Source organism: Platichthys flesus, chromosome 24 (assembly GCF_949316205.1).
Source record: "Platichthys flesus chromosome 24, fPlaFle2.1, whole genome shotgun sequence".
In the NCBI taxonomy this organism is placed as follows: Eukaryota; Metazoa; Chordata; class Actinopteri; order Pleuronectiformes; family Pleuronectidae; genus Platichthys; species Platichthys flesus.
Window position 1 is genome coordinate 12,322,032 of NC_084968.1, and position 26,778 is coordinate 12,348,809.

At 43.1% G+C, this 26,778-nt stretch overlaps 2 protein-coding genes and 1 non-coding gene across 4 annotated transcripts; all 3 read left to right on the top strand.

The window, feature by feature from the left end:
- The first annotated feature begins 7,222 nt into the window (after positions 1-7,222).
- On the top strand, positions 7,223-9,274 carry LOC133950185 (interleukin-8-like). Its single transcript, XM_062384419.1, has 3 exons — positions 7,223-7,383; positions 8,182-8,317; positions 8,768-9,274. Exons 1-3 carry the CDS (start codon positions 7,332-7,334, stop codon positions 8,889-8,891), a joined length of 312 nt encoding a protein of 103 aa, XP_062240403.1. The 5' UTR covers positions 7,223-7,331; the 3' UTR covers positions 8,892-9,274.
- A 1,764-nt stretch (positions 9,275-11,038) lies between these two features.
- LOC133950380 (small nucleolar RNA U3) lies at positions 11,039-11,253 on the top strand. Its single transcript, XR_009920266.1, has one exon. It is a non-coding gene; the product is annotated as a small nucleolar RNA U3 (small nucleolar RNA).
- A 759-nt stretch (positions 11,254-12,012) lies between these two features.
- On the top strand, positions 12,013-26,761 carry intu (inturned planar cell polarity protein). 2 transcript variants are annotated; one of them, XM_062383989.1, is made up of 17 exons: positions 12,013-12,381; positions 13,888-14,486; positions 16,038-16,123; positions 18,736-18,951; positions 21,460-21,578; positions 21,697-21,786; positions 22,027-22,104; positions 22,312-22,495; positions 22,824-22,877; positions 23,018-23,080; positions 23,520-23,735; positions 23,872-23,964; positions 24,059-24,493; positions 24,779-24,873; positions 25,081-25,270; positions 25,805-25,947; positions 26,061-26,761. In XM_062383989.1, exons 1-17 carry the CDS (start codon positions 12,296-12,298, stop codon positions 26,170-26,172), a joined length of 2,859 nt encoding a protein of 952 aa, XP_062239973.1. In that variant the 5' UTR covers positions 12,013-12,295; the 3' UTR covers positions 26,173-26,761. The 2 variants fall into 2 exon arrangements, with proteins under 2 accessions (XP_062239973.1, XP_062239972.1); XM_062383988.1 differs by lacking the exon at positions 12,013-12,381 and adding an exon at positions 13,098-13,247.
- Positions 26,762-26,778: the final 17 nt, after the last annotated feature.

The following is a 26,778-nucleotide window of genomic DNA, read 5'->3' on the forward strand; positions in this document are numbered from 1 at the left end:
AACCACAGATTTTTATTTGGATTTAAAAATGATGATGGCACCATTTTTTTTTGTATTCATCCTCTTGGGAACATGAACATGAGCAGAACACCAGATGATCATTGCAGCAGATCTCATAGTGACACAGGAAAAGTCACCAGCAGAGGAATTTATATTTTGCTAATTTTGCTTTTTGATTTTAGTCCAGTTTTAAAAATTAATTCTGTGATTTGTTTTTATTTTGCATCTTTGGAATAAAGTCAAAATTTCAAAAATTTTAAAATAAAGTCACGTGTTGAAGAATATTTCAAACTCCTGATGTTGGTACATATGCTTCAACAAAATGCCTTGGTTCTGTAGATGCATTTGTGAAATTGTACTAATAAAGATTGGTTTTCAGGACATGAAAAAAGTCTCATGATAATCTGATCTGATAAATCACTAAAATATTTCTGTCAGTGCGACAGCAGTGGACCCACGAAAAGACACGTTACAAATGAACAGCTCCTGCCTGGTCCCTCCAGCGTATGTACCCATCAGCAGCTCTCACTTACACTCGAGATGTTCGAAGTTGGTCGAGTTCACAATTGCGTCTGTAGTCTCATGAGTGATGTCACCGAACACCACGTGTAGTCTGACCCCAGGTACGACCATCAGAGTGATGTCATCAGTGGGGGACCTGAAGATGACTGACAGGAGATAAAACAACACAATTCATATTTGTTTGTTTGTTATCTAACAGTTGATGCTAATTGAAGTTAATGATTTTCCTTGCTGTATTAGTATGGAGGATGAAACAGGAATTTGGTATAAATAAATAAATAAATGCATACAAATATAAGGAAATTAATAAAGAGAGTATAAATACTCAGTCCCATGCAGGATTGGTAACAGGAGTATACTGATCCAGTTCTACTACTTCTGCCTTTCAATGCTGACTGTTGTCCAGTAGCTGTTTGCAGTGTTGAGCCAGTTCACACTTAAAATGAACTAGTTCAGGTTAAGATGGGGGGGGGGTTCCCTCGGAAAATATTGCAGCTTCCTGGATCGCTCACTTGACAAATCCTTCTCGAGACTGAGGACACGACCTTCTACCTCATTTACATATGGACACAGAAATACAGAAAAATAATTAAATGTGGAATAAATCAATGTGGAAAGAAATTTAACAAATTAAATTATTTTATTTCCTCATTTATTCCCTTATTGAGTTATTTCTGTATTTATTTATATATTTATTTATTTGTACTCAAGTCATGTTTCGTCCTCCATATATTAGCTGTCGAGTTTACCTTGACCTCCCTTCTTCTTATTAGAGCTGAGTGATCTGTAGACGTCATCGTAGCACTGTAGATAAAAACACTGATATGAAACCCTTCCTTAGCAGTAAAACATGCATGTGTCTAACTAACAGTGGTTGAAGTGTCAATAGTCAGTACCTCACAGTCTGGATAATCAGGTTTAATGACGACATAGATGTTGGAGAGTGAACCGATGACTCCCAATGATCCAAACTGGTAAATGCTCTGAGTCAAAGCTTCAATGGCGGCACAGAGCGGGTAACCTAAAGCAATTCCAGGTCCAATCACTGGAAAGGCAACTGAACTCAATTCCTGCTGCACACAGAGGTCCAAACATCTCTTCAGACCATTTCTCAGAGCCTGGGACAAAAAAGGTTGATCAGTTTTTGTAGATAAGGATAAGAACAATTTCTCTGTCCACGACGCTGTCTTGTTTATTTTGCCATTTTCTCCCATCTATTCGTAACCTTTTTTTCCCGCTGGCTGTAAGTTCACAAACGTCATTCTCTTTGGATTTCTGAGTTTCTATCAACCATTTTTAGGTCTTAACTTTTTCCCCTCATCTACTTTATTGCCCTTGAGTCATGGATGTTGAATTTGCTCCCATCTTTAGCCCTCACGATGAAGTTATTTTGAAAGTTCTTTGACGTTACCTGCTCACTCCGCCCTCTGACTCCATCCCAGGGCAAACACTCAATGAAGAAGAGCTTGTTGCAGCCAAGAGATGCAGGCCCAGCGACCTGCAGAACATCTCCAGGGTTGATGGTACAATTTGCCGCAGCAGCGTCGAAGTTGGACTGCATTGTGTTCCCTGCTCTAGTCAACAGATTATTTCCCACTTTAGTTGAAGTCAGCTGTTTGTGGAGCATGGGAACCACCAAAACGTTCACCTGTGGAAATAAGGGGAAACATCATGACTGTGCAGTGTTGCATTGCTGCTTCTGAAGCTGAGGTAAAGTAGAATGGAATAAAAGATGCAAACCTGTTGATCCTCCAACTTGCCAAACTTAATCTGCAGGTTTGTTTGTTTGGCTGCAATGTTCTCGACGGGGTTGACGCAAGATCTTTCATCTGAAGGCCTGGGTGTGAGGCTGGGATCTGGGCTGCTGATCCTCACATCCGGGGAGTTCAAACCAAGATGTTCACTGATAAGGACCTGACAGGAACTCTGTATGAGATCTTTGCATACTTTTCCCTCTGCCTGGAAGTACTGCTGAGCCCCTGGTCCGTCTAGGACTCGTGTGTCTGATGTCAGGCGGGTGAGAGCGGAGATCAAGGTCTGCTTCACCTCCTCTACGTGACAACGGAGACCAGACAGGAGCACACAAGGTTTTGGGGTTGTTGAAGTTTTAAGTGTCACTTTTGTTCGTTTCAAGCCAATCAGGTCTAAGACTTCATCCAAACAGTCAACCAGTTCAGGAAATGGTAAGTTCACACTTTCTTTTGTGGGGGCCTGGTTTGTCTCTTCACTGTAGCCCACCAGTGGAACTTCCATCATTGTTGTTCCCACTGGGATAGAGCTGTTTGCCACGTTCTTGGTTTTGTTGAGCATTTCCTTTTCATGGTCCAGTTCTGGGGGTACAGCTGCGGCGCCCTGCAGCTTCACAGTCTTCACACTCAGGTTTCTCTTGAGTTTAAAAGCAATTTTTTCCTAAATAAAAGTGACAATTATGTTACAACAGTCATCACAATCTTGGATGTGGATTATAATTTCCATGAAACTGGCCGGCTCGGCCAGTTTCCTCGGATCATGAAATCAGCAGATGAGGTTTCAAAAGGTTTATATTTAGCTCACCTGTGTCGATGGCTGATCAGGTTTCTGTGATGAATCGGTTGGGATCATGATCAAATGTCGCTCGGAAGAGACCAAGTGAATCCTCTTCTGCAAAACTCTTTTCTGGTCTTTAAAGTCCCACATCCCAACAAAACACCGGCGTTTCAGCTCAAAGTGCAAAGTTTATCAAACAAATAGCAAATTTAAAGACTAAATGGTTTCTCACGTTCTTTGTCCTTGAAGCAGATTTTGTAGAAATCACCTCGTACGGCTTCGATTGCGGAACATTCACCTCCCCCATGTCTTTCCAGAAAGTACATCCTGACCTTCTTCATCTCTGTGTCCGTCAGACCTTTGGCTTCAAAGAACAATGGATATTGATATTCGTCCATTTTAAAACACAACTTTGAACACAGCAAACTTTTTGGAGAGTAGTCGCTCTTCAGTTTGAGTGAGTTTCTTTTTTGCCTTCACTTTTATTTCCAGTGACACTTAATTGCTCAGAAGAACACACCCTACGGACCAAAATTAGGTATCGTTCAGCTTTGGTCGAACCTTAACCTGTTTGTCCTGTTGAGCAGACGTTACAATAATGATTATTGGTCATTGCCTGGATGATGATGTTGCTTAGTGGCATAATTTTTTTCCACCAGTGATGATGATGATGATTTGTAAATTTAATCAATTTTAATATGTGATCTCCCCATTGGAAAAATACATAAAATCCAAAACAAAGAAATACCATCACATAGTTATAGTTTGGGAAGTCGGATCACACCTCCATTATGCTCATCCCAACTTACAGACAGCGCCTAAAACTGGAAAACTGTTTTTTCGGGCAGTTCGGCGGGCCATCAGAGATTATAAAGAGAATACAGGGACAAGCTGGAATCCAACTACCTCCGCTCTGACCCCTGACACTTGTGGGGTGGAATGCGACACATCACAGGCTATAAAGGGAGAAGTAGCAGTGATGATCAGCATGCTGCCTCTCTACCTGACGGCCTCAACACCTTCTACACACGGTTTGAGGCAGCCAACATCCTTCCATCCGCGAGACTGGCCGAGGACCGAGACGATGACTGCACTCTGTCCCTGACCGTGGCTGACGTGAGGCGAGAGCTTCAAAGAGTGAAGCTTCGAAAGTCATCTGGGCCCGATGGAGTTCCAGGCCGCTTATACTTCCTGAGGAGACTCAAGAAGTTTGGCATGGCTGCAAAAATTTAAGAAACTTTTACAGGTGCACCATTGAGAGCATCCTCTCAGGCTGCCTTACTGCCTGGTATGGTAGCTGCTCTGCTGTTGACAGTAAGGTCCTGCAGAGGGTGGTGAAGACCGTGAGGCGCATCATCGGCTGCCATCTCCCTTCCGTGCAAGGCATCTACAACACAAGATGCTTGAGAAAAGCCACTGGCTGTGGAAGTCTCACACTGCTGCCGTCTGGCAGACATTACCGGAGCATCCGAGCACGGCTCACAAACAGCTTCTTCCCCCCAGGCCGTAAGGCTTCTGAACAATCAACACTGACCCACTGAACAGTCGCTATAACCATGTACAATCCCCCCCATTCATACAACTGCACTTACTACTTACTTACTACACATATATGCATATTATTTAATTTAATATTCCTCACTCCTTCACCCTGTAAAATGCTGCTAGCCCTTCATTTAAATTATGGTATATGGTATATGGTATATGGTATATGGTATATGTAATTTTTGTATCTTGTAATGCCCGTCTACTACCTAGATGTTGACTGCCAGGTCATATGAATTTCACTGCTCTGATGACGCTGTTATTTGGTGCATTTCACAATAAACTACAGCATTACCACACCAGGCCACTAGATGTCCTACTTGTGCTGTTGCATATATATATATATATATATATAAATATTATATAACCTCATGTAGTCATGTCTATCAATTCGGTGGAATTAATAGTCGCTTCATTTATATTTCTCTTACTCATGTGGTGTTATTGTGTCTGTGTTCTGTATTTTTACTGGTAGAGTTTCAGGGTTTAGAATAAAGATTGTGATAGAACGGTTTTATTAATTTATTATCATTGACATTTTCAAACATAATGAATTTTAAATATATTATCTATAGATATTTCTCATGAGGATAAAAGTCCTGGACGAACCTGAATGCACTTATAGGGCTGAACGGGCCAGGGGGTCATTCTGTTACTGGGGGCCTGTCACATGACCACAGGGGCATTACAGGAGTTAGGAAACTGCTCAATCACAAGACGAGTTCTCAGAGACGATGCTGTGATTTCCCTTTTATTCTGAGCCACGTGCCTGAAGATACAAGTTGTGTATAACAAGGGATTTTGAGCCCTATGCTCCAGAATGTCACGAGTGGCTTCACGTTTAAGGATCAGATTAGAAACATCGTGAGCTGAAGAGCTGGTTCGAATGGAAACCTCAAGTCTGATCAAGAATGTTGATGTTTGAAAAAAAATTAAGAATCCCAGAGCACAGAGGATGTTATTGTCATGTGCAAGAGATCATGGATGTGGATAGATTTTCATAAATATAAGCTAATGAATTAAAACTGCAATATATCAATAAATGTTTTATTTAAATATTGAAAGAGAGACATTTTGATTTGATTCTATTGAAGGTATCGTTGTGTTGCTGCTGCCTTGCTCGCTCGTCCAGGTGCAGTCTGGAGAAAGACGTACAAGTTCAGTTAGTCTTATGTTTCCTTTTTTAACGACTTTATTAAATCACGATAAAATCCCCCTTGGCTTTTCAGCATAATGATTTTGCGGAGTCATGCAGTAAAACACAGCCCCTCCCTTCTCACCGTCATGTGGAGTCATGATGACCTAGTGTCTGATGGACACACATCAGTCATGGGGGAGCCGTGTGTCTCATCCTGAATCTGTGATGGAGTCTTCACCGCAGTTGGACTGTGGTTTCTTTCTGTCTGCCTCTTCGTGCTGTTGCTTGTCTCGTTGTCTCAAAAGTCAGATGATGTCTCCTGGTGCATTAATACAAGTAAACACAAGTAAATCTCAGGCCGGATTATTCTCAACTCGAACTGAAGGAAGATGATTTCGAACACAAATATTTTCCAGTGAGCAAATAAAGGCTAAACAATGTCAACATCAGAGCTGATAGAAGAGGATAGTTGTAAAATTGTAGATGAAGATGATTCATGAAGAGAAACTGTTTCTCCTCTTCCTTAGTTCAGTTTGTTCACGTGCTGCAGTTCTCAGTGTTTCACTTCTGCTCCCTGTTGTTTGTTTTGCTTTCTGGAGTTCTTTGAATTTGGATCTTTTCATTAGTGTTTGCCTGCTTCTTGTTGATTAAACCTAAAACTAAACATGTCTCTTTCATTGGTAATCATATAGTAATAGTAATTCCATTTTCCTTTTAGCTCTGTTTTGGTCTCAACCCCCCGGAGAGTTTTCCCCCAGCCGGTCTCTACCTGTAAATGTCTGCTGTTTGAATGATTTCAGTTTCCCGAAAACCGAAACAGGGAGCTGAAAGATGCTGAAAGGCAGATTGTAACCCACCAGTTTGATTTACTGGTGCACGCGATTGCAACTTTGACTGTTTTTGACTTTAAGAGAAATGAGTCATAGGAACATAAAGCATTCAGTCATGTTTCTTCTCTTCCCCTGGAGCTCCTAATTCACAGATTTAAATCAAACTCTCACTGGAAGACAGTTGCTTTGAACACATCAAATGAATTTATCTCTTCTCCACAAACGTCTGTAGTTGCTTTAAAACGGCAGAATCATTAAATAACTGTGTGATAGAACACTAGTGAAGTATTTAACATAGTAACTGTATTGTACTGCATGTAAGAGGTCAGAACGAGGCCCCAGGGTTAATCGTCAACACAGCATCATGTCCACTGTAGCCACAGGTTAAACTCTGCTTGTTTACTGGGTCTGATGATCATTTGATCAGTTTCCTCTTTTACACAGCGGGGGAAATACAGTGATGTGTCCTCGTGCAGAAACGAAGCTGTCGGACATTCAGACAGAAACTCTCTGATCCTCTGTTATGACTCATATCTGTGCACCTCGGTCTGGCCTGTGGTCGGTCCCTGAACCCGCCAATCCCATGACACCCTGCTGCTGCACGCGTGAACACAACAGAGTGAAACAGAAGACACACACAGCCCCTGAAATCCTCCACAGTAGCACATGATCGCAGTGTGCATAAATATCAGAGTGCAGATGTGGGAACAGTCACAACAGCTGCTCAACATCTGTCTGTGGTCGAGGACTAGAACATCAGGTTTGAGAAGATGAAGCTCTGCATCGTGCTCACGGCTCTGACGCTCTTTGCTCTCAGCGACGGTAAGAGCTGCACAGACACACACCTGATCTATCATTGTGTTTTGCAACTTTAGAGAATTGTACACTAATCAGATTTGAATTGCAAGATTTTTAAATGTTAGCTTAAAATTTCTATTGATTTGAAAATCAGTTTGCAGAGTCTCACACCTGCTTCTGTTCCATCACATGAAGAACATATCGTCATGGAAATTACGTTACTGAAAAAAATCTTAGTATAAGTTCTATATATTTGGTCCTTTTTTTGTATTCATAGTTTTTAATAGTAAAGTTTATTGTTAAATTATAAAATATCCAGCCTCATTTCAATTTCAGAGTTGGATAACGACACCTTAGGAACTATTGCTTATTGTTCTTCACTGTATATATGAGTCGATGTATTGGTAGTGTTGTGTTTTCCTGTCTCTCAGCCAGATCTCCAAGCCTGTAATAAGAACAGAGAACTTGTTACCAGTCACAATGATTGTGATTGTTAAATGAGGAAGTACCGATTATAAAGATGTCACAACATGAGGATGGTGACTGTTATGAAATTGCACAGAGATGAGATCTCGTCATTGTCGTTTTCCTGAATCAGCAGCCGTCCAGCATCATGAGGATGAGGCCGAACCGAGGTCCTGGGAAAACTGCACAAAACCAGGGAGCCTGCGGAGACTTTATCTTTTCGCCTTGCACACAGAATCTATTACATCTGCATGTTCCGACCCTCCAATGCAATGTCTTAACTTTATTTTCATTCACAAAAAGAAAGAGATGCTTAAACTGACACGTGTGTATTCTGTGTGTGTGTGTTGACGACAGGGATGCCCCCCCTCAGCCGGGACTACAACTCCCACTGTCGCTGCGTGGAGGTGGAGTCGAGGATCATCCCTCCGGACAGCCTGCGGAGCATCAAGATCGTCCCTGAAGGACCTCACTGCCCCGACACTGAAGTCATGTGAGTGGAAACACTGCGTTGATCACTTCATATGGGAAAAGCTGATGGATAAAAAATGAATAAGAAAGAAATTCCATCACATTCCTCACGTTTGAGGTGCTGACTAATTCATTTATTATCAGATGTGTTGCTAATTTCACGAATAAGATGAAAAATACTATAAAAAACTTCCCAAAAAAGGAAAAACCTTCATAAAAGAATTTAGTTTCTTTATTATAAATTGTTTTTGATTAGGATTGTGTTGTTATGATTATCAGAGCTTCTCACAATCACACAGGCAGCGATCTAAAGCTTTAATAACTGTGAAAAATGATGCATCTCTTTGAATTATAATGTGCACACTGAGCATTTAGACGATTGTGTGCTGGGATAACAACATCAAATCTAAACTATCGGTTTAGTGGTGTTCACAATGTCTCCTCTCTCATTCTGATGAATGTCTGTGCTCAGAGCCGGACTGGCGAGCGGCGAGAAGGTGTGTCTGAACCCCCGGTCCGCCTGGGTGAAGAAGCTGATCAAGTACGTCCTGGAGAAACAGCTGCATCAGCAGGCAGGAGCCAAGAATCGAGTTTAACAACCCAACTGTGGCTTCTCCTCCTACCTCCCTCCTGCAGCAATGAGCCAGGCTCTTTTTACTTTAAAGAAAACATAACACAATATCTAACCTCTTTGTTTTATATCTCTGCTCTGGTGTCTTTTGACTTCTGTTTTCTGTTTTTAATACATATTTTCTGAATAACACTGATTCTGGATTTGTATTGACACAAGAAATAAACTGTAATGGAAACAATATGTAATGTTTGAGTGTATAAAGAATCTGACTGTGGTTATAAGTATAACTCTAATTTTGAAACTTTCCTAATAACAAGTTGCATTCCATCTTTCATTAGAAAGAACCAGTTTACTGAAACCTCTCGTTCAAGGCTTAATACAAAATAAAATGTTTAAAAGGTAAAATGTGAGTCATGTCATGTGTTCAATCTCACGTCTGCCTTTGAATATTTAGTTGTTTTAAAAAGGAACTGGTAATAAATGTTGAAAAGTAACAAGTGGTAGCGTTTATAAGAGTTAAAATCATCTTCTAAGAACATGTGATCTTATTTTAAAACAATACGTGAGTGCATAAAACAACAGGAAGACCAGATCAAGCTGGTTCGATCAGAGAATAGAACAAAAACTAATTCTGATCACATAACTGTTAAAAATCACATGATTATACAAACTTATAAAGAAAGTGAAATTAAATTCGCGGACGATTGTACAAGAAGAGGAAATAGAGCAAAATCAAAACAACTGTTCACACCCTCCGGTTCTGTACCTGACTCCTGCTCACAGTTGAGCTTCTTCCTCTGCTTCTCTTCCCCCCTCCTCCTCCTCTTCACAGCCAGCTGCCTCTCCCAGTTTCTCTTCTTCCTCAACACGTTCCTCTGTTTATTACACAAAGAACCATGAGAAGCCTTTCATGGCTTTACACTGAAGTTATTCATTCAGTGTTAAGCCATGCAAGCTTATAAAACAGTCCTTATCTAATATGAGAGCTTGATGGAGAACCTCACTGAACACAGAGCATCTTCTCTCCCGGGTTTGTCATCCATCACGTCCGCCTCCAGGTCGATGTGAAGCAGATCCATCAGCTCCGAGGCTCCATGCAGCTGCAGGTGCAGGTGAGACACTCCTGAGGGGACAGCAGCCATTCCTGTCCCCTTTTCCCTGTCCCCTGTCCCTCACATCAACCCTGTAAACCAACAGAACTCATTGTCTTCTTCTGTGGTGTCATCCCCCCCGGGTCACCGAGGGCACCACAGACACAGAAGAAGAAAGAAAAACAAACCTGAGCAGCAGAGGCAAGAGTCGAGTCCAGCGCGTCTTTGCTTTTCAAATAAACTTTATTAAAGTTAGCAATGAATTAAACAGGAGCGAAAGTTTCCCCCTGCAAACACACAGGATGGTATTGTATAAGACAAGTCCAAATGAGTAAGGAAGTAATTAATTAATTCATAAGTTTTTAGATATAATGTTTTTCTCACACCCAAACAACCATTGGGATTCAAACTAAAACATTTATCTCATATCATGGATCATTAGTTTGAACTGGAACTGTTGCACAGCGCCATTTCTAGCCGGACGTTTATAAAGTGGGGCACCCGCTGCCTGTCACGTGCTAGCTTTACTTAACATTAACCTATAGATTTCTCGATTTCTCTTTCGTGACAACATCCACATCAAAGCTCATCAGGCACTTTGTGACATGTTCATTCTGTGAGAACTCATGTTGTACAGATTGTTTAACGTCTTGTGTTTAAAAACACGAGTTAGCCCTCAGCCCTCAACGTGGGCGGGGCTACGGCGCCGGGCAGCATTGTGGGTAAACCGATTTAAACGCAATTCTATATTATTTTACACTTTATACGTCTTTATATTGTAAATTTATTCCATAGATCGCTGTTTAATGCAGGATGTGTTTTGGAATTGCTCCAAAACACGTGTTGATATTTGTTCACTATATAAATATACATATTAAAGTAGAAAGACACAGTTTTACAAAGTTATTTTTTCTAATAAATCTATATCATAATCATCTATTATCAGTTCCATTCGTCATGTGTGAGTCCTGAGGAAGTAGATACAGTAAATACTCTTTGCACACGTGGATCCGTCTGCACCGTGACAGAGAAGGTGGGGATCCTCCCTCTAGTACTCAGACTTCAATATTACTAAGTTAAGACTATACTTTCAGGGATCATTTCTATAGTATTCGCACTGAGAAATGTGTTCTTTCAAAGTTCGGTCTCGCTGATCACGATGAAGAGATGGTGATACTCCTCCTTGAGCGCGAAGCGGGCGAAGTACTTGGATCTAATCTAAGTACTTCGCTTTTGATGACCGTTCATTGTTTCCTATGGAAACATTGAGGGGGGGAGTATGATCCGAGTGATAGTGCCAATATGTGGATATTAAAAATGTATAACAGGTAAGAGAGAGGAGAATAGTGTACATACTTCCTCAATGATTATTACATTACATTTTATATAATATATTATTATTATATAGTAACATTACTATAATATAAGTATTGGAGTAAATCATTCCAACCGGAGAGTAGAAGTACTGTAGTCAATGTAAGTACATTTAAAAGAGTAAAATATACATGGATTAAAAACTATAAAGAAAATATGTAAAGTGTGAGTATGTACAGTGAATTTATTGCACTTTACATAAACAGGATGAATATTGTTCAGAGAGTTAATAATATTCAATGAGTTTAATATGATAGGACTCATTATGATTTCAATGGCCTTAGACATTTAATTGTGCACTTCATGTTATAGAGGAGCTTTAACTCTTGATTCATATATTTTTTATATTCAAATTACAATATTTTCCATATCACTTTTATCTCAAACCTGTTTTTTATGATAGTATTTAGATGCCCAGACATATTTTTTTACAGCAGGGATGTTGAGTGTTAAGTTTATTGCTAAGTATTTTCCATGAGTGGAAATTAGTGTGGGCTTTTATTCGAAATGATTATTGCCAGGATACACATGGTGTAGTATCAGTATCCCCCCCACACACTCTGGAGTACTACACTGTTTTTTGTGTGATGTGTTTTTTGTAATGTGGGCTTGTCCTCTGAACTTTCTGTTGGTTGCCCAGTGGGCGGGTTCGTCCTCCACCTGCCAAGAAAACCACTGGGACAAATTCCTCTCTGCTGTTCCTGGAGAAACACTCAGAGCTCCAGAGAGAAGAAGAAGAAGAGAAGGAGAAGAAGAAGAAGGATTATTGGTTCACTGGTTCTCTGTGAGGTGCAGACTCAGATCAGCCTGCATGCTGCAGCAGCTCACTGGTCCAGGAGAGGAGTTCCCACTGGGATCTTGTTGGAGAGGGTTTTCTATACCATTGGACTTTAAACCGCGGTTCCATGAGTTAGTTTAACACAGAAAAGTTGTTTTTGTGCCTCGACAACATGAAACACAAATGATGTTCAACATTTCTATAGATGGAGGCTCATTCTCTAACAACTTGGAGGACTTCGACTCCATACGCAGTGTGCTCCTTTACAGGTCAGTCAGTACGTCACATATTATTATATCTGTATACAAATTGCAATGTTTAATTCATTAATTTATCTACTTTTTTTATTAATACAAACATTTACATAGGAAGACTGGGAACAAATAAAAATCAATGATGGAGATGTTGTCCTCAAACTCATTTTCTTCTTTTAAATAAACTAATAAAGATGTGAGCTTATGTTTGAGTAAGAAGTTTAACCGAATACCGGAGGGGATTACAAAATAAAAGCCTCGTGCATGGGAGGTGGAGGAGGAGGGGAGAGAGGCCGATAAATGAAAGAATAATAATCGTACAAATTTAAAACGAGATAAAAGATGCACACATTTTTATGTAATTGCCTTAATTGTTAAGAATATAATCAGCAACTTTATTTTTATGTTTATGTGTGGTTGTAATACTTTAACAGCGCCGGATATGAATATATGAAGTAAATAAAAGTATGCATATCACTACTATACTGATTTGTATGTGCAGGAGCAGTATTAGTGGTATTTGTGTGGTGTTTTGTGTGTTTGTTGCATTATTTAACGTGTTGTCACTTCACGCTGCAAAAGTTGTTCGCTCGAGAGCTTCTACGTTGTCCGGGGCAACCGCGTTGTCCGCCAATCAGAGCAGGCCTCACTGCATCACATGACACACGAGTCCCTCCCTCTTCCAACATGGCGGCGGAGCGTCCGGATAAAAGTTTATCATGGAGATAAATCGTCGCTCTTTAAAATAAAACAACAACACAAATGGCGAATGTTCGGCACGGCCCGGTTCTGTGTGGTCCGAACCCGGAAGTGGATGGCGCCGAGAACTACAGCGACCATGATTCCTCAGCGTCGAGTCACAGCAGCTGCGACCACTCAGAGTAAAACCTCCATCTTTTTACCTTCAATCAAAACAAACAGGTTAAATCTGACGTGTGGTGCAAATGAAATGTGTCTAAGTATAAACCAGTACTTGGGGTTGTCTCCCCATTCACCAGCGTTCATCTCCCATAGCTCAAACTGGGAGGTGGAGGCTCATAAATAATTGCAGGTTTCCCCTTCCATCCTCCAGGGAAGTTATAGATGGCGCGTGAGAGCTGCTGCTCCCCACCACAGGGTTAAAAGAAGAGAAACCAGAGAGAGAACATATCTGCCACCCTGCTCGGTTACACGCATGATTACAGTGTGTGTGCGTATGGGAGCTTTTAATGTTGAGCCATTACAGTAAGAAAACAACTGTAATATCTCCCTCCATCAATATGGGAAACCTGTTGTTGGGATGGAACTACACATGTGGAGGGAGGGGGGGGGGGGGTGTTTCCCCTTGAGGACAGAAATTAGTACTGTGAATTTAATGGCAGGGATGTGAAGCCTTTTATTGTGAAGGTCACACAAAGAAAACAGACCTATAAAGAAAATATTACCACCATATTTAATATTACCTTGTCCTCCATCTCTCTAGTCTTTTCCTCAAAGTGGCTTCTCTTCATGTCTTTACACTTCCTGTTTGTTTCCTGTCAGTGACCTGGAACCCGAGTGGCTGGACGACATCCAGAAGAACGGCGAGCTCTTCTACCTGGAGCTGAGCGAGGGCGAGGAGGAGGCCGCCCTGGCCCAGGCCGACGCCAGCCAAGGAGTGTCCACCAATCACGTCCGCTTCAGAGAGACGGAAGCGGAGGTCATCACCGAGCAGGACCAGAAGCAGCGGGGGGGCTCTCGGGCAAAAGGCGAGCCCGCTCTGAAGAGGCTGGCCCGGATCCTGAGGAGGAAACGCCGGCCTTCTCAGCGCAGAGGAGGGAAGGACGCCGGCAAAGACAGCTCAGCTTTATCCCAGCCAGCGTCCATCCTGAAGAACCAGCCGGGCCCGAGGCCTGGCGTGACCGTCCAGCCGCAGCAGCTGAAGGAAGTATGTGTCTACCTCAACCCCAAACGTCTTGGAGGTGTCACCACGCCTCTCTCCGTCAGCGGAGGCCTGCTGGAGGCTCTGCTGGGGGTGGTGCATCGTCCGTCGTGGACCAGAGGTCAAGGAGACCCTGCTGTTTCCAGAGGGGAAGAAAGACTGACTGTTCATGGATTAACACCAAACAGCCCGGCCATCAAATGTGGCCAGATCCTAATCGGTGAGAGCGTTATTCAACCAGCTGGCTCATAGAAAACTACTAGAACCAGTGTTTAGGAGAGTTTCAGAGCTTTTTTTACATATGGAAAAGTTCCAGTTTGTGTATAAGGGAGGGAATGTGTCTGAGAAATTTTATAAGAATTAAAAATAGGTACTAGTAGAAATTCTTCATTCTTAAATAGAAGTTATAAGTTATTAAGAGCCCGGAAAAGGCAGCAGTTAAATCCACAGTCATGAACCAGCACTGAACTCATTCATCTCCACACCACACACATGCACTGCCAAAGCACGAGCTGCAGTTATTACCCTGCATGCCAATGGAGCTGGAAGTGTGTGTGTCTCTGTGTGTGTGTGTGTGTGTGTGTGTGTGGATCAAGTACAACTTATTTTGTGGGGACCTAAATCAAATTATGTTGGACTTTTTTTCCTTATGTGGAAAACTCAAGTCGCCATTCTGTAAATAAAACATTTTTTAAAGTGAAGACATGTTTTAAGTTAAAGTTAAGATAAGTGTTAGGGAAGTAGTTTAACTGATTAGATTAGTTATATTCTCAAGGAATATATTACAAGAACTTTCTCATGTGTGCGTATAGTTTTGGTGTGTTTAACCCATAAAGTAATACAAATCATAGATCGTATAATAGTTTCAGATTTCATTTTGTGTTTTAAAACCACACTCAGCTCCAGTTAAATATGTGTGTGGGACATTTAATAGCTACTTCGCTTCTTGGCCGACTCTGAGCAGCATCTGTGTTTCAGTATTTGTGAAGCTGTGTGGAGGAGACAGCCGCAGAGCCGGTCTGGCTCTTCACACACGTTAATCTGTGTGTTTGAAACAAGGCTGGGCGGCTGTGACGGGATTTTCTTCTATCTGGTCGAATCATCGGCCAGTTTGTAACCAGCAGACACAGGAATGCCAGTCGTGCTTCACCACGTGTGATTACCCACATGAGTTCCTGTTTAGAGAAGCTTTGTCCAGCGCAGCTCCACACTCAAACAATTAGAGTCGTTAAATACCTGGAATAGCGCCGTTACTGGGATGTGGCTCCCTGCACACAAGCAGGTGAAGCTCTTTATGAAGCATGTATTGCTTCTCATCCTCCAAACTCTGCATTTAAATTGACTTTATTTTGTAGTTATCTTTGTAACTAACCCTAAAGAAAACATTTCTTAAGAACTGTAAGCTTTTTGCTTATCGTTATTTGAGCCAATAACCAACTGTGATATAAATACTATATAAATAATACAATATATAATGCTTGACTGCGGATCAGTCATTATCTTGTGCATTAGCTTTTTAAATAATAACATGCAGGCAAAGTTTGGGGATTTGGAGAAGTTATTGATTTCTACATGAAAATTAGACACACTGCTGTCACCTCGTAAACCTCCCAAAGCTCCTGTAAGATTGATTTAGCTTCTTCCTCCATTGTTTTCCTGTTCTCACATCACAAGCTGGTTTAACACGCACACTAACAACATCGTCTCTTACTGAGCATTACTTTATTTGGTACATGATCCAGGTCTACGACTGATAAATGTCTGTTTCCAGGTGATGTGCTTGTAGCGGTGGACGATGTGGACGTGACATCTGAAAACATTGAGCGGGTTCTGTCCTGCATCCCTGGTCCAACACAGGTTAGTGTCAACCCCTTGAATCTCTATAAACAGTCTCTACATGTGAATGTACAGAATCTAGGGGGACAAGATATTTGGGGCTGGAAACCAGTCACATTGGAGCAGCCTTTGTTTGCCCACAGTCAGTGTGGAGAGCCAAGGATTAGCCTGGTCAATCTTTAAGGTGGAAGTTAGGTCTTTAAAATCCTGACCCGACACAAACAACAAACTCACACAGTAAATATAGACACAAAACTACTCTAAATCACTCTGGTTACTCTGAGATGCTGACATGTGTACAGAGAGCACAACCCAATGCCATTCAACATTACAAAAACCCACAATTACTGAGAAATGACGCTTTGATCGGTTGCACACAAAACAAAAAAAAATTCTGTGCCTCAATCATGCGTTTGCACCAAAAAGCCGACCATCAAAAAAGTAGGAATTTGCAAATAACAGAGTGTGTGCCGGGTTGATGGGGAGCACAGCGGAGAGACGGGACTGTGGCACGACTCCTTTTTCTTCGGTGCCACAGGAAGCTGTTGCGGGATGGAGAGCTGAGCTGATTAGACGATGTACTCGGAAACTAAATTATATCGTGGGGAACGAGCGAAGGAGATTTCTGTGGAAAAAAAAAACGAGTTTCCTGAGGCACCACGATGACTCTGAGGAAAACTTGAAATAGAGTTGTATTGCTGACAGAATGATTGTGTTTTCTGTGTGTGTGTGTGTGTGTGTGTGTGTGTGTGTGTGTGTGTGTGTGTGTGTGTGTGTGTGTGTGTGTGTGTGTGTGTGTGTGTGTGTGTGTGTGTGTGTGTGTGTGTGTGTGTGTGTGTGTGTGTGTGTGTGTGTGTGTGTGTGTGTGTGTGTGTGTGTGTGTGTGTGGGGGGGTCATCCAACATAGACAGTACTTATTATGGGGGAGCAAATATTAGTATTAAATGCAGTCCACCGTGCCCTTTGCTAACTACACTACTTGTGTGTGTGTGTCTGTCCATGAGCGACAGCTAAATGACTGACATCAGCAGACTGGAATTTCAGTGAGCGCTCACTCCAGTCTGACCACATCCTTATTATTTATGATGAGAGCGAGTCTTTGCTGCAGTTAGTCTCACTCGGCCTCTTTATCCAATTATTTCCCCCAAATTTGGAGTTTGCCTATTAGAAAGTTTTTCCTCTCTGACATTGATGACCTCTGCTCGGTTCCATCAAAGCTGTTTGCTGCCTCCTTCATTGGATCCTACAGAAAGGATGATGCAGTGTTCCCTGTGCTCTCAGACAGGGAACAGTTGAAAGGTGCATCACATGGTGCTCCACCAGCATTCGGCTCTTCTTTAATAACATCCCTCAGATTGTCTCAACCGGCCCGGAGCCCAGAGGGAGGCGCCTGCTGGAAGGCGGGTGGCCTGTGGTCGGGCCTCGGAGAGTTCCTCTGGGAGTGTAAAGTACAGTTTGAACCTTTTCAACCAGGGAACAGGATCTTTTTTCGGGCAGACACCATATGGTGCAGGATTGAAACTCCACCCTTTACCTTTCTTTAAGTTATGACCACCTCATTTATCTCTTTCAGTGGTTTTCCTGTGTAAAACGATGTAAGCTGCCTTGCAGTGTTTCAGTCCAACACCAAAATATAGTTGGGGCGTGTCCAGTAGAGATGGAGCGGTTAAAACTCACAACTGGAACCCCGGTGGTTTGAGGTTTGAATCCCACCAGAACCTCCACCGTCCTCCCCGTCGTTCAGCTCTTCCAAATACCTCCAGAGGGAGAAAAGCCTTTAAACCAACTGTGTTGCCTTTAGGGAATATTTCCTCTGTATCACAGCTGCAACTTTAACCAGGAGAAACTAAGAAAATTGTTTTTGTGGTTGTGTTTGTTTTGCTGACAGCTGATTCATTTTTAATGAAGCCCAGACAGGAAAATATATGAATACTAAAGTAGAAGTAGAAATGATGATATAGTGAGTCATTAATTGGGGATGAAATATGCATCGATATCCATGAATTAATGATGATGTTATTATTCAAACGTAGACGCCACAGAGCTGCACTGGCTCCTCCCCGTGTCATCTTGAGTGCACGTGTGTGGATGTGCTCGCTCGTCTCATTTCCACGCCGCTCTGTTTCTGTTTCCACTGCGACTCGCTCTGGATGACAACGTGAAATAAAGCACCGGGGAATGGAAAATAAAAAAACAAAAGCTAAAATAGAAAAGAGGAATCCTGCAAAAACCAGAGAAGATGGCCGTCGGTTGTCTTGCCACTGTTTCCTGGGTTTGCAGTGGTCTGGTTTCAATTTTAGTCAGACACACTTACACAGACACACACACACACAGACACACAGATCCCTGGTTTTTGTTATGTTGTGGTTAGCCCGGGATGTCGGTGTCCCTTTCTCTCTGACAATCCTCATCCTGCCTTCCACTTTAATGACTGAACCCTTTTCTCCTTCAGGAAGCACACATGCACACACCTCTATGCACATGCACTGTTTGAATCTCTGTTAGAATCTCTTGCCAAGTATCATCACGTGGAGCCAGAACATGTTTACTCTCCCATTTCCTGATCTCATTTCCTGCTTATTTTCCCAATTGAATTTTCAAACTCTGCCTCTTCTCCCTGTTTCCTCCTCCAGGTGAGGTTGACCATGGAGACGGTGGCTCCGGTGGACGGCGGCCACACTGGCGACTCTTCGTCCGCCCGTAAGACGAAGTCCTCCCCCCCGGTCAGCCAGCTGGTGCGTCTGCTGTGGGGCGAGGACACGGCAGAGCTCCAGATGTCGATCGGACACATCCCGCACATCGTCATGTACCTGTCACTCAAACTGGACTCCGCCTCACCACAGGATGAGGTAAGTTTGTATAAAACCCACAGTGTCTGTATTTTGAAAGAGAAAATGGTGAATGAAGACATGAAGGCTGTTGTCGAAAACCCTGGGTCCACAAATTGTGTTCCATCCCTTTGGAGGTAGATTGGTTTGGTGAAACCCGTTCAAAAGGAAACCATGACTCTGCAATTTAAACACTGAATCACACCTTAAACAGCACTTTATCATCTATACTCCTACAAAGTGCATCCTGGTGATTGAGTGTTAAAAATGGCCATAGCTGTGTTGGAAACCCCGCGCCCAGGAGCGAGAAGCTTTCTCAGAATTTCAGACTCTTCTGAAAACTACTGGTTTGGACGGCGTCCAACGCCTGTGGCTGCTGCTGAGAGGGAGAGGGAGGGAGAGAGAGAGAGAGAGGGAGAGATTTGATTTGATTTGATTTGATTTGAGAGAGAGAGGGAGAGAGAGGGAGAGATTTGATTTGAGAGAGAGGGAGAGAGGGAGAGAGAGAGAGAGCGAGAGAGAGATTTGATTTGATTTGAGAGAGAGAGGGAGAGAGAGGGAGAGGTTTGATTTGAGAGAGAGAGGGAGAGAGAGAGAGAGATTTGATTTGATTTGAGAGAGAGAGGGAGAGAGAGGGAGAGATTTGATTTGAGAGAGAGAGGGAGAGAGGGAGAGAGAGACGAGAAGTGGAGGAGCCCTGCTCTAAGCTCAGCTCCTGTCAATAAATGACCAGTCATCTTAATGCTGCAAACTTTTATTCTCCACTCATGCTCTTTTTACTGACTTCTATAAACAAAATAACACATTTCCTGAGTTTTAATTGGTTCATTGTAAATGGGCAGTGTTTTATATCCCATGATGGGACATAATTTGCCTTGTAGTAAAGTTTTAATGCCAGAATGTGTGTTTTCCTGCTCTGAGAAGCAAACGACACTCATACGCTGACCGACACCCTCTACACTATAATCACATTTTCCCTGCGGTTGGCTCTTGGCACGTTTGTGTTTTTTTGTGGTTTCACTTCATGGCTCTGACGTTGCTTTTCATGTATTTGCAAGCCAGACTTTTTTCTTTACTCTCTCTTGACCTTAACAGCGGTGGCCATCAAACGTACGGGTTGTCTGGAGCCACATCAGCCGGCGGTTAATTTTTTGAAATGACAGTGTCGTGCAGGAAGCCGCCAAACTTTGACTTTGATTTTTTACTCCTTTGATTGCAGGGTAGCAGAAACCGGAGGGGTTGTTGTGTGGTGGTATTTTAACAGTGTGAAGCTTTGACGATGCAGGATTATTTATTTTATTGTCTGAATGTACTGAGGAAATGTAGCTGAAGAATTTTTACTGTGTTGGTTGTTCCTGTGCAGCGCTCACATACTTTAAGCAGACTCCCTGTGCGGGTTTGACCCCGAGGTGAATTTCATCCCTAGGCAGCTGCTTTGTGTATTTGTTGTGGTTGCCAGGGCCGTGAGAGTGGGCTCCTTCAAGGTTTTTATCCCCTCACCCACCGCTCAGTGATCTGACCCTCTCAGCAGCTCAGCTCTCACCCACCCTGTATCCTTCAAGGCTGCCGGTGTACAGGGAGGAATACTAATATCACAACAATACGCTCACAGTGTTTTCTGCAACAGTTGGTCCTATAGAGACTTAAAAACTGAACACACAAGAGAAATAATGCTTCACAATACACCAAGCGATGAATACTGATCCTGATTATAATTGAAATATATTTAAAAGCTAGAAGGGCACTCAGATAGTGTAACCCTCTAAGTTTATTTATATCAAAATATCAAACAACAAAGTATGAAACTTAAACTGGAAAAATGAAATGTAGAGACGCACTGTGTAAAGATTACTTGCTCTATTGGTAACCTTACTAAATTCTTTATATTGATTCAAATCTGTTTCATTATCTGACAAATTCCCAGTTTTCCAGACAGATCTCTGCAGGATTTGCTGAGAAGTTCACAAACTGTGCTAAAAAAAACAATGTTAAAGAAAGTTGAGAAAAACTAAATCCTGGATCTGCTTTCTTAATGAAATCGGCTCTGAAAGTTAATGAGTTATTCCGTGGCCGCGTCCTTCCACCAAGTTTCAATAAAATCTATTCAGCAGAACACAAACAGCAATGAAAACATGGTTCCTTGCTCAGCAGTTTCCACTAAAGACTTTCCCATAGTGTTTGTTGAAACTCTGTATTTGCTGAATCTCCTTTTCTCCTTTAAGTGACTTAGTTTTTTTTCTTTGTGGCAAAGACGAGATGGGTTTGACCGCAGACTGAATATAATCCACATTGACAGAACAGACATTCAGCAGCTCATCCATCCATTCATTCTGCTTCACTGTCAGTGTTTCAGAGGAGACGTGAAAGACTTCAACATCCAACAGCAGATAATTCACATTTTATTTGAATATGACTCTGCTCATCATTCATCCAGAGTTTTCTCTCTCGGCTGCACGTATCATTTTCATGACTTAAACCAGATATTCTGTGTTTCTGTGTGTGTGTGTGTGTCTGTGTGTGTGTCTGCAGGAGGAGATCTATTACCAGTACCCGGTGTCTGAGGCATCCACTCAGCTGAAAGGAGTCAGGGGGATCTTCCTCACCCTGTGTGACATGCTGGAGAATGTGACTGGAGGGAGGATCATCAGGTATGGGAAGCCGCAAGGACAAAACTAACATCACATCTGAAACTTACCCTCTTTATATTCCATAAGTCAATTTGTAATGTGGATCTATTTGACCCTGTTTTCTCTTTCTCCTCCTCAGTTCGTCGCTCCAGCTCGGGAAACATCTGGTTCATGTGGGCTACTGGAAGGAAAGCAACAACCTGCTGGTCGTCGGCCTGCCTGCTGAGAGGTAGAGGGAGGCTGCGTCAAACACACAAACACACTGCACGCACACTATAACACTGAGAGAGGCAACGTCTGTCTGAGTCTAAAATCGATAGGAAAGAGTCATCAGTTTGTCATTTTATAAAAAAATATTTTCCATGATGGCTACTGTCTGTTTGTCCAGACATTTAATGAGTTGTGGTTCTTCTCAGGCTGAAAGCTGTTTCCAGGTTTGTGTGTTTGACATTTTTCCGTGTCCCTCCAGGGTTCCGCTGCTCTATCTGCAGACGGTGGTGGGAGACGTAGTCCGGACATTAAAAGTGATGTACGGCTCTTTGGACAGGTTCGTCCTTTCCTCCCACTCCTGCTGAGAGACACGGCTGAAACACAATATTGGTCTTTTTTTATTCTTATTGCAAAACACACACAACTAAAAACAGTGTGTGCTCTACCACAATAAATCAAATATCCAGCTGGATATTACACAAAATTGTCTCTCTTCCCCTCTTTGAGTGTGTGATCATGATCCTTGTGTTGGTGTCCTCCACAGGGCCTTCTGTAAAGCAGACCACGCTCCCAGGTTGGACCATTTCTTCTGCCTGTTCTTCCAGCAGCTTATTCAGCCGTCTCGTCTGACGGACGTCCCCTCGGCCCCGTCCCCCGACGTCTCGGGGACCCTCTTCCTGGACGGACTGCCAGCGGTCCGATGGCTCACGCTGCCTCCAGAAATCAAGGTGCGTTTCTAATATTGACGAGAAGCTGCAGTAAAATACAGAAAAAGTATAAATGGTACCTTTCCAAGAACTGCTAGTTGTTACCTCGAATGTAGCGTTGGTGCCCTCTTGTGTCCACTGCTATAAATGACCCACAATGTATTATGAGAATATACACTGCAAGAAATTGTTATGACAATTTCTTGCAGTGTAAAACACATGACAGGGAAAATATAACTACTACTAATAATAAAAACCTTTCATATAGCACCTTTCTAATGTTTTTACCCATTTTAACAATTAGTAGCAGTTTCATTTATCTTTATATATGATTGTCTTCTTTTCACAGATGGAGGTGGACACTGTTCTTTCCGATTTTGAGTCTTCTGATTTCGGTGAAATGGTGAGGCTGTTAAAAACATGTTGTCAGTTACACCTTGTTAAGTGACTGCAGAGGTGTTGTTACTGGATGTTAAGTTAAGATCACGTTATTAACCTTTGTGTTCCTCTTATCTTATTTATCTTTCTGTGTATTTCCTCCAGTCAGAGGACTTTTTCGGCCTGAGGCGTCTGTATGTTATTCTGGGATCCTGTCTGTTCTACAAGGTGGGTGTCACAGTCGAATAGGAGGCTCACACACTCTTCAGCGCCGGCGGCAGGTCTTACAATATCTATATCCTCCTTTGGTGGTTCCCCGCCGTCTAGACGGATTGAATGTCATCCCTGCAGCTGAAGTAACTGTGTGCAGAAGATGACCTTTCACACAAGATAACACAACAAGCCCTGTCCTCCGACTCTGTGACAAATCATCAACCTGATTAATCTGTTTAAATATTGGCCGAGTGGAAGAGGAGGAGGACAGAGAGCAGCAGACTGTGTTGGAACTGAGATAATGATTCATTTCAAGGGTCATTCTCTACTTCCCCTTATCCTCAATTAACAGGAGTGTAGATATTCACTCTGAATGGTCCTAAAAAGTCTCAAATTGACCATGACTCACTTAACAGATTTTAATTTGTCCCCTTCTCCCCCCCCACACTCTTAGTCCTACCTGATCGCCAACCATCTGCCCAAAGAGGACCTGCTGGACGTGTGCCTGTACTGTCAGCACTACTGCCTGCTGCCGCTGGCGTCTGAGCAGCGCGTGGGGCAGCTGGTCATCTGGAGGGAGGTGTTTCCCCAGCAGAGAGCCAGCGGTGGCGGCACGGCGCCGGGCTTCAGCCGACCACAGGGACGACACTTCCTCCTCATAGTGGGGCTGGTGAGGAGCCCGGCTTTGTTTGATCCTCTGTGTTAAGTGTGCTGTCAGGAATCAAACCTGAGGAGAATGATGTCTGTGTTCAGCTTCATCGTGCACATCACATGTTTCTTTGTGCTTCTGCTCCCCTCCACCTCAGAGGCACTTCATGCAGTGTGTGCTGCTGGAGGCTGGGGGCTGCGCCTCACAGGCTCTGGGCTCTCCGGGCCCTGACTGTGTTTACGTGGATCAGGTGAACGAACACTTCTGCTTCAAGTGTCCTGTACTTTGCACCCAAAGAGGTTTAAAGCTGTGTAAACCTAACCTCCTTTCCGCTCTGGCCCCAGGTGAAGGCCACCCTGCTGCAGCTGGAGGTGCTGGAGGCCGGTATTGAAGAGAGGCTGAATGCTCCGCCTGCTCCCTGCCTGTCCTGTGCCGACTGGTTCCTCCCAGCCGCCACCACAGCCCGCGACCGCCTGGACAGCCTGGCCTCTTCCTCCCCAGTCTTCAGTAAGCTAGCCGGAGTGGTCAAAGGCTCCTCGTCGGGCTCCAGGGGCCGCAGCCTGTTCGGGGAGAGGTCCCGGAGGTCCAGCCCCCAGAGGAGTTTATCAGACAGCGGCAGCGAGGGGCAGATGGATGCCGGCTCAGGGTCCGGATCATCAGTGCCTCCAGGCTTCAGTCCTCATTCCACCCCGGACTCAGCGAGGAAGCTGGGGGGGCGACGGGATTCTCTCGGGTCTGGAGGGTCCGATGGAAGTGCAGGCAGCGGGGGTCACTTCAAGGTGCAGCTCTCGTCCGGTTACGTCATGACCCCACAAAAATGCATTTTGATGCACTCTGTGAAGTAGATGCATATTAATAATACTTAACATTAATACTATTAGAAATAAAAGAAAAATGTAAATGATTAATATGTAAGGCAACATTGTACATTCTGGTTTTCTCACACATTTCTCTTATTAAATTAAATATCTAACTCAAATCACTAAGAAAATCTGAATTCGTTGTAGCTTGTGTTTATAATAGTCTTATTTATTGTTCTCTTCTTATCTTCTGCTTGACAACAGATTTCCAGGATGAAACATCCGAACCCATTTTACCTGGGGACCTTGAAGAAGACTCTGACTGAGAGAGAGACGGAGGAGATGTACAACACCATGAAGTAAGAGATGGAGAAGAATCCTGTTCACTCCAGATGCAGATAGGAACTATTTTGGGCTAAACAGCCATTAGTTTTAAAATCCATAATGCTTTTAACCTTGTGTATTTTAGTTTTATTGCTTAATTTGAACCATTGTCTTGCATCAACTTGTTTAGATGTGTAATAGACGTCACTCTGTGTAACTGTATCGTCCTGTTCTGGTGACAGGCTGACCTCAGGTGCTGAAAACACCTTGTTCCACTACGTCCTGATGGAAACGGTTCAGGGGATCTTCATCGCTCCCACTCACAGAGAGGTGGCTCAGCTCAGCGGCTCCATCCACCCACAGCTCATCCGCAACTTCCACCACTGCTGCCTCTCCATCCGGGCTGCGTTCCAGCAGAGTCTGCCAGCCAGGGTGACTCACCTCACCCAGTTATAAATGAATAAAAGCCTCCGTCGATGACTCAGCCAACTACGCAGCTCAAAACACGATTCTGTTAATTTCAAGGGAGATCAGGTCCAGACCAAGTGTTAAGAGGTTGACTGAGAGTTTAAAAATAATCTTTTTAAGGGATCAATAAAGGAACATCTGATCTTATCTGTCTAGAAAGACAACACATCAGAATTAAAGCTAGATTGAGAAACTGGCCTGTTTTGTTAATCTATATCAGTTGATCGAAGAATGAAATCGAAAAAGACTTGTCTGTGTGATGCTGTTCAGAAGACGTGACTGTTACATACTTTGTCCACCAGGGAGCGCTGGCAATTTTTTTTTTATGCTGAAAAAAGGCACAAGAAAATAGAGAGGAATTTTCTAATCATCGCTTTCCTTCAATGTGTCCATCACCCCCTCATCCAGACTTGTGTGGTTTCTCAGAATAGAATGTGTGCATCAGTTTCCTTCCACATCTGTCTCTGTGTGTGAACCTCAGTGTGATTCCCTCTGCAGGGTCGTCGGGCAGCAGACAGACCTCAGGGTGCGGGTTGGGGTCTAGGCCCTCTGAAGGAACACGGGGTCCTGTTCCAGTGTAAACCAGAGAACTGGACCGACCAGAGGAAACCTGCTCCCACCATGACGTACTGGGTCATCGGGTACATCAGCTTTTTGTATTTTACACCAATGGCTCCAGAAATGGGGAATGCAAATGAATCAGTTTTTTCAAATGAAACAGGCTGAACATCTCGTCCTTTTCTTTCACTTTCAGACGGATGTTGCTGGAGCCCGTCCCTCAGGAGTTCTACGTGTGTTTTCACGACTCGGTGGCAGAGGTTCCGGTGGAGATGGCCTTCAGACTCTCTTTCGGTTTGGCCTTGTGACACAGTCCTCCTTCATCAGTGATGAAGACACATGAACTGATGGAGCATCGGTTGCATTCTCAGGAAAACACCTCAAACTGCAGCGCTTGAGGGATTTTTATGCCGGATTCAGTGTTTAAATGGGGTCAAGTGGAACCTGTGAGTGTGACTGTGGTCTTTTGATAAGCTAACACCAGGCGACGGCTCAGGTTCACCGAAGGACTTCTTTGTGCCTTGTTCCACAACAAAACAGCTGTGTTCTGAACACAGTGTGTGTGTTCTGAACACTGTGTGTGTGTTCTGAACACTGTGTTTGTGTTCTGAACACTGTGTTTGTGTTCTGAACACTGTGTGTGTGTTCGTCAAAGCGACTCCATCAGTGAATACCTCAGACATGTGGGTGTGACTCTGAGAACAGACAGACCTTACAAAGCTGGAGCAATAAAAAGGAGCTGCTGCAAAAATCTCCAAAAATTAACTAAGGTTGTATTGATATTTTCACAGATTGAATTGTTGGAGGGGAATTATATTTGTTAATTTAACTGCTTGTATAGTTTTGTATGGAAATGTACTAACTTGTTACCCAAATGAACATCAAGTTGAAAAGAAAGTTTCTGTTTCATTCTT

Bases quoted from the DNA above. Each gene is read 5' to 3' on its own strand.
- LOC133950185 (XM_062384419.1), top strand. From the start codon at position 7,332: ATGAAGCTCTGCATCGTGCTCACGGCTCTGACGCTCTTTGCTCTCAGC. The intron at 7,384-8,181 runs GTAAGAGCTGCA...TGTTGACGACAG, and splicing joins GCTCTTTGCTCTCAGCGACG to GGATGCCCCCCCTCAGCCGG. The intron at 8,318-8,767 runs GTGAGTGGAAAC...GTCTGTGCTCAG, and splicing joins TGCCCCGACACTGAAGTCAT to AGCCGGACTGGCGAGCGGCG.
- intu (XM_062383988.1), top strand. From the start codon at position 13,129: ATGGCGAATGTTCGGCACGGCCCGGTTCTGTGTGGTCCGAACCCGGAA. The intron at 22,105-22,311 runs GTTCGTCCTTTC...TGTCCTCCACAG, and splicing joins ATGTACGGCTCTTTGGACAG to GGCCTTCTGTAAAGCAGACC. The intron at 23,965-24,058 runs GTGAACGAACAC...CTCTGGCCCCAG, and splicing joins ACTGTGTTTACGTGGATCAG to GTGAAGGCCACCCTGCTGCA.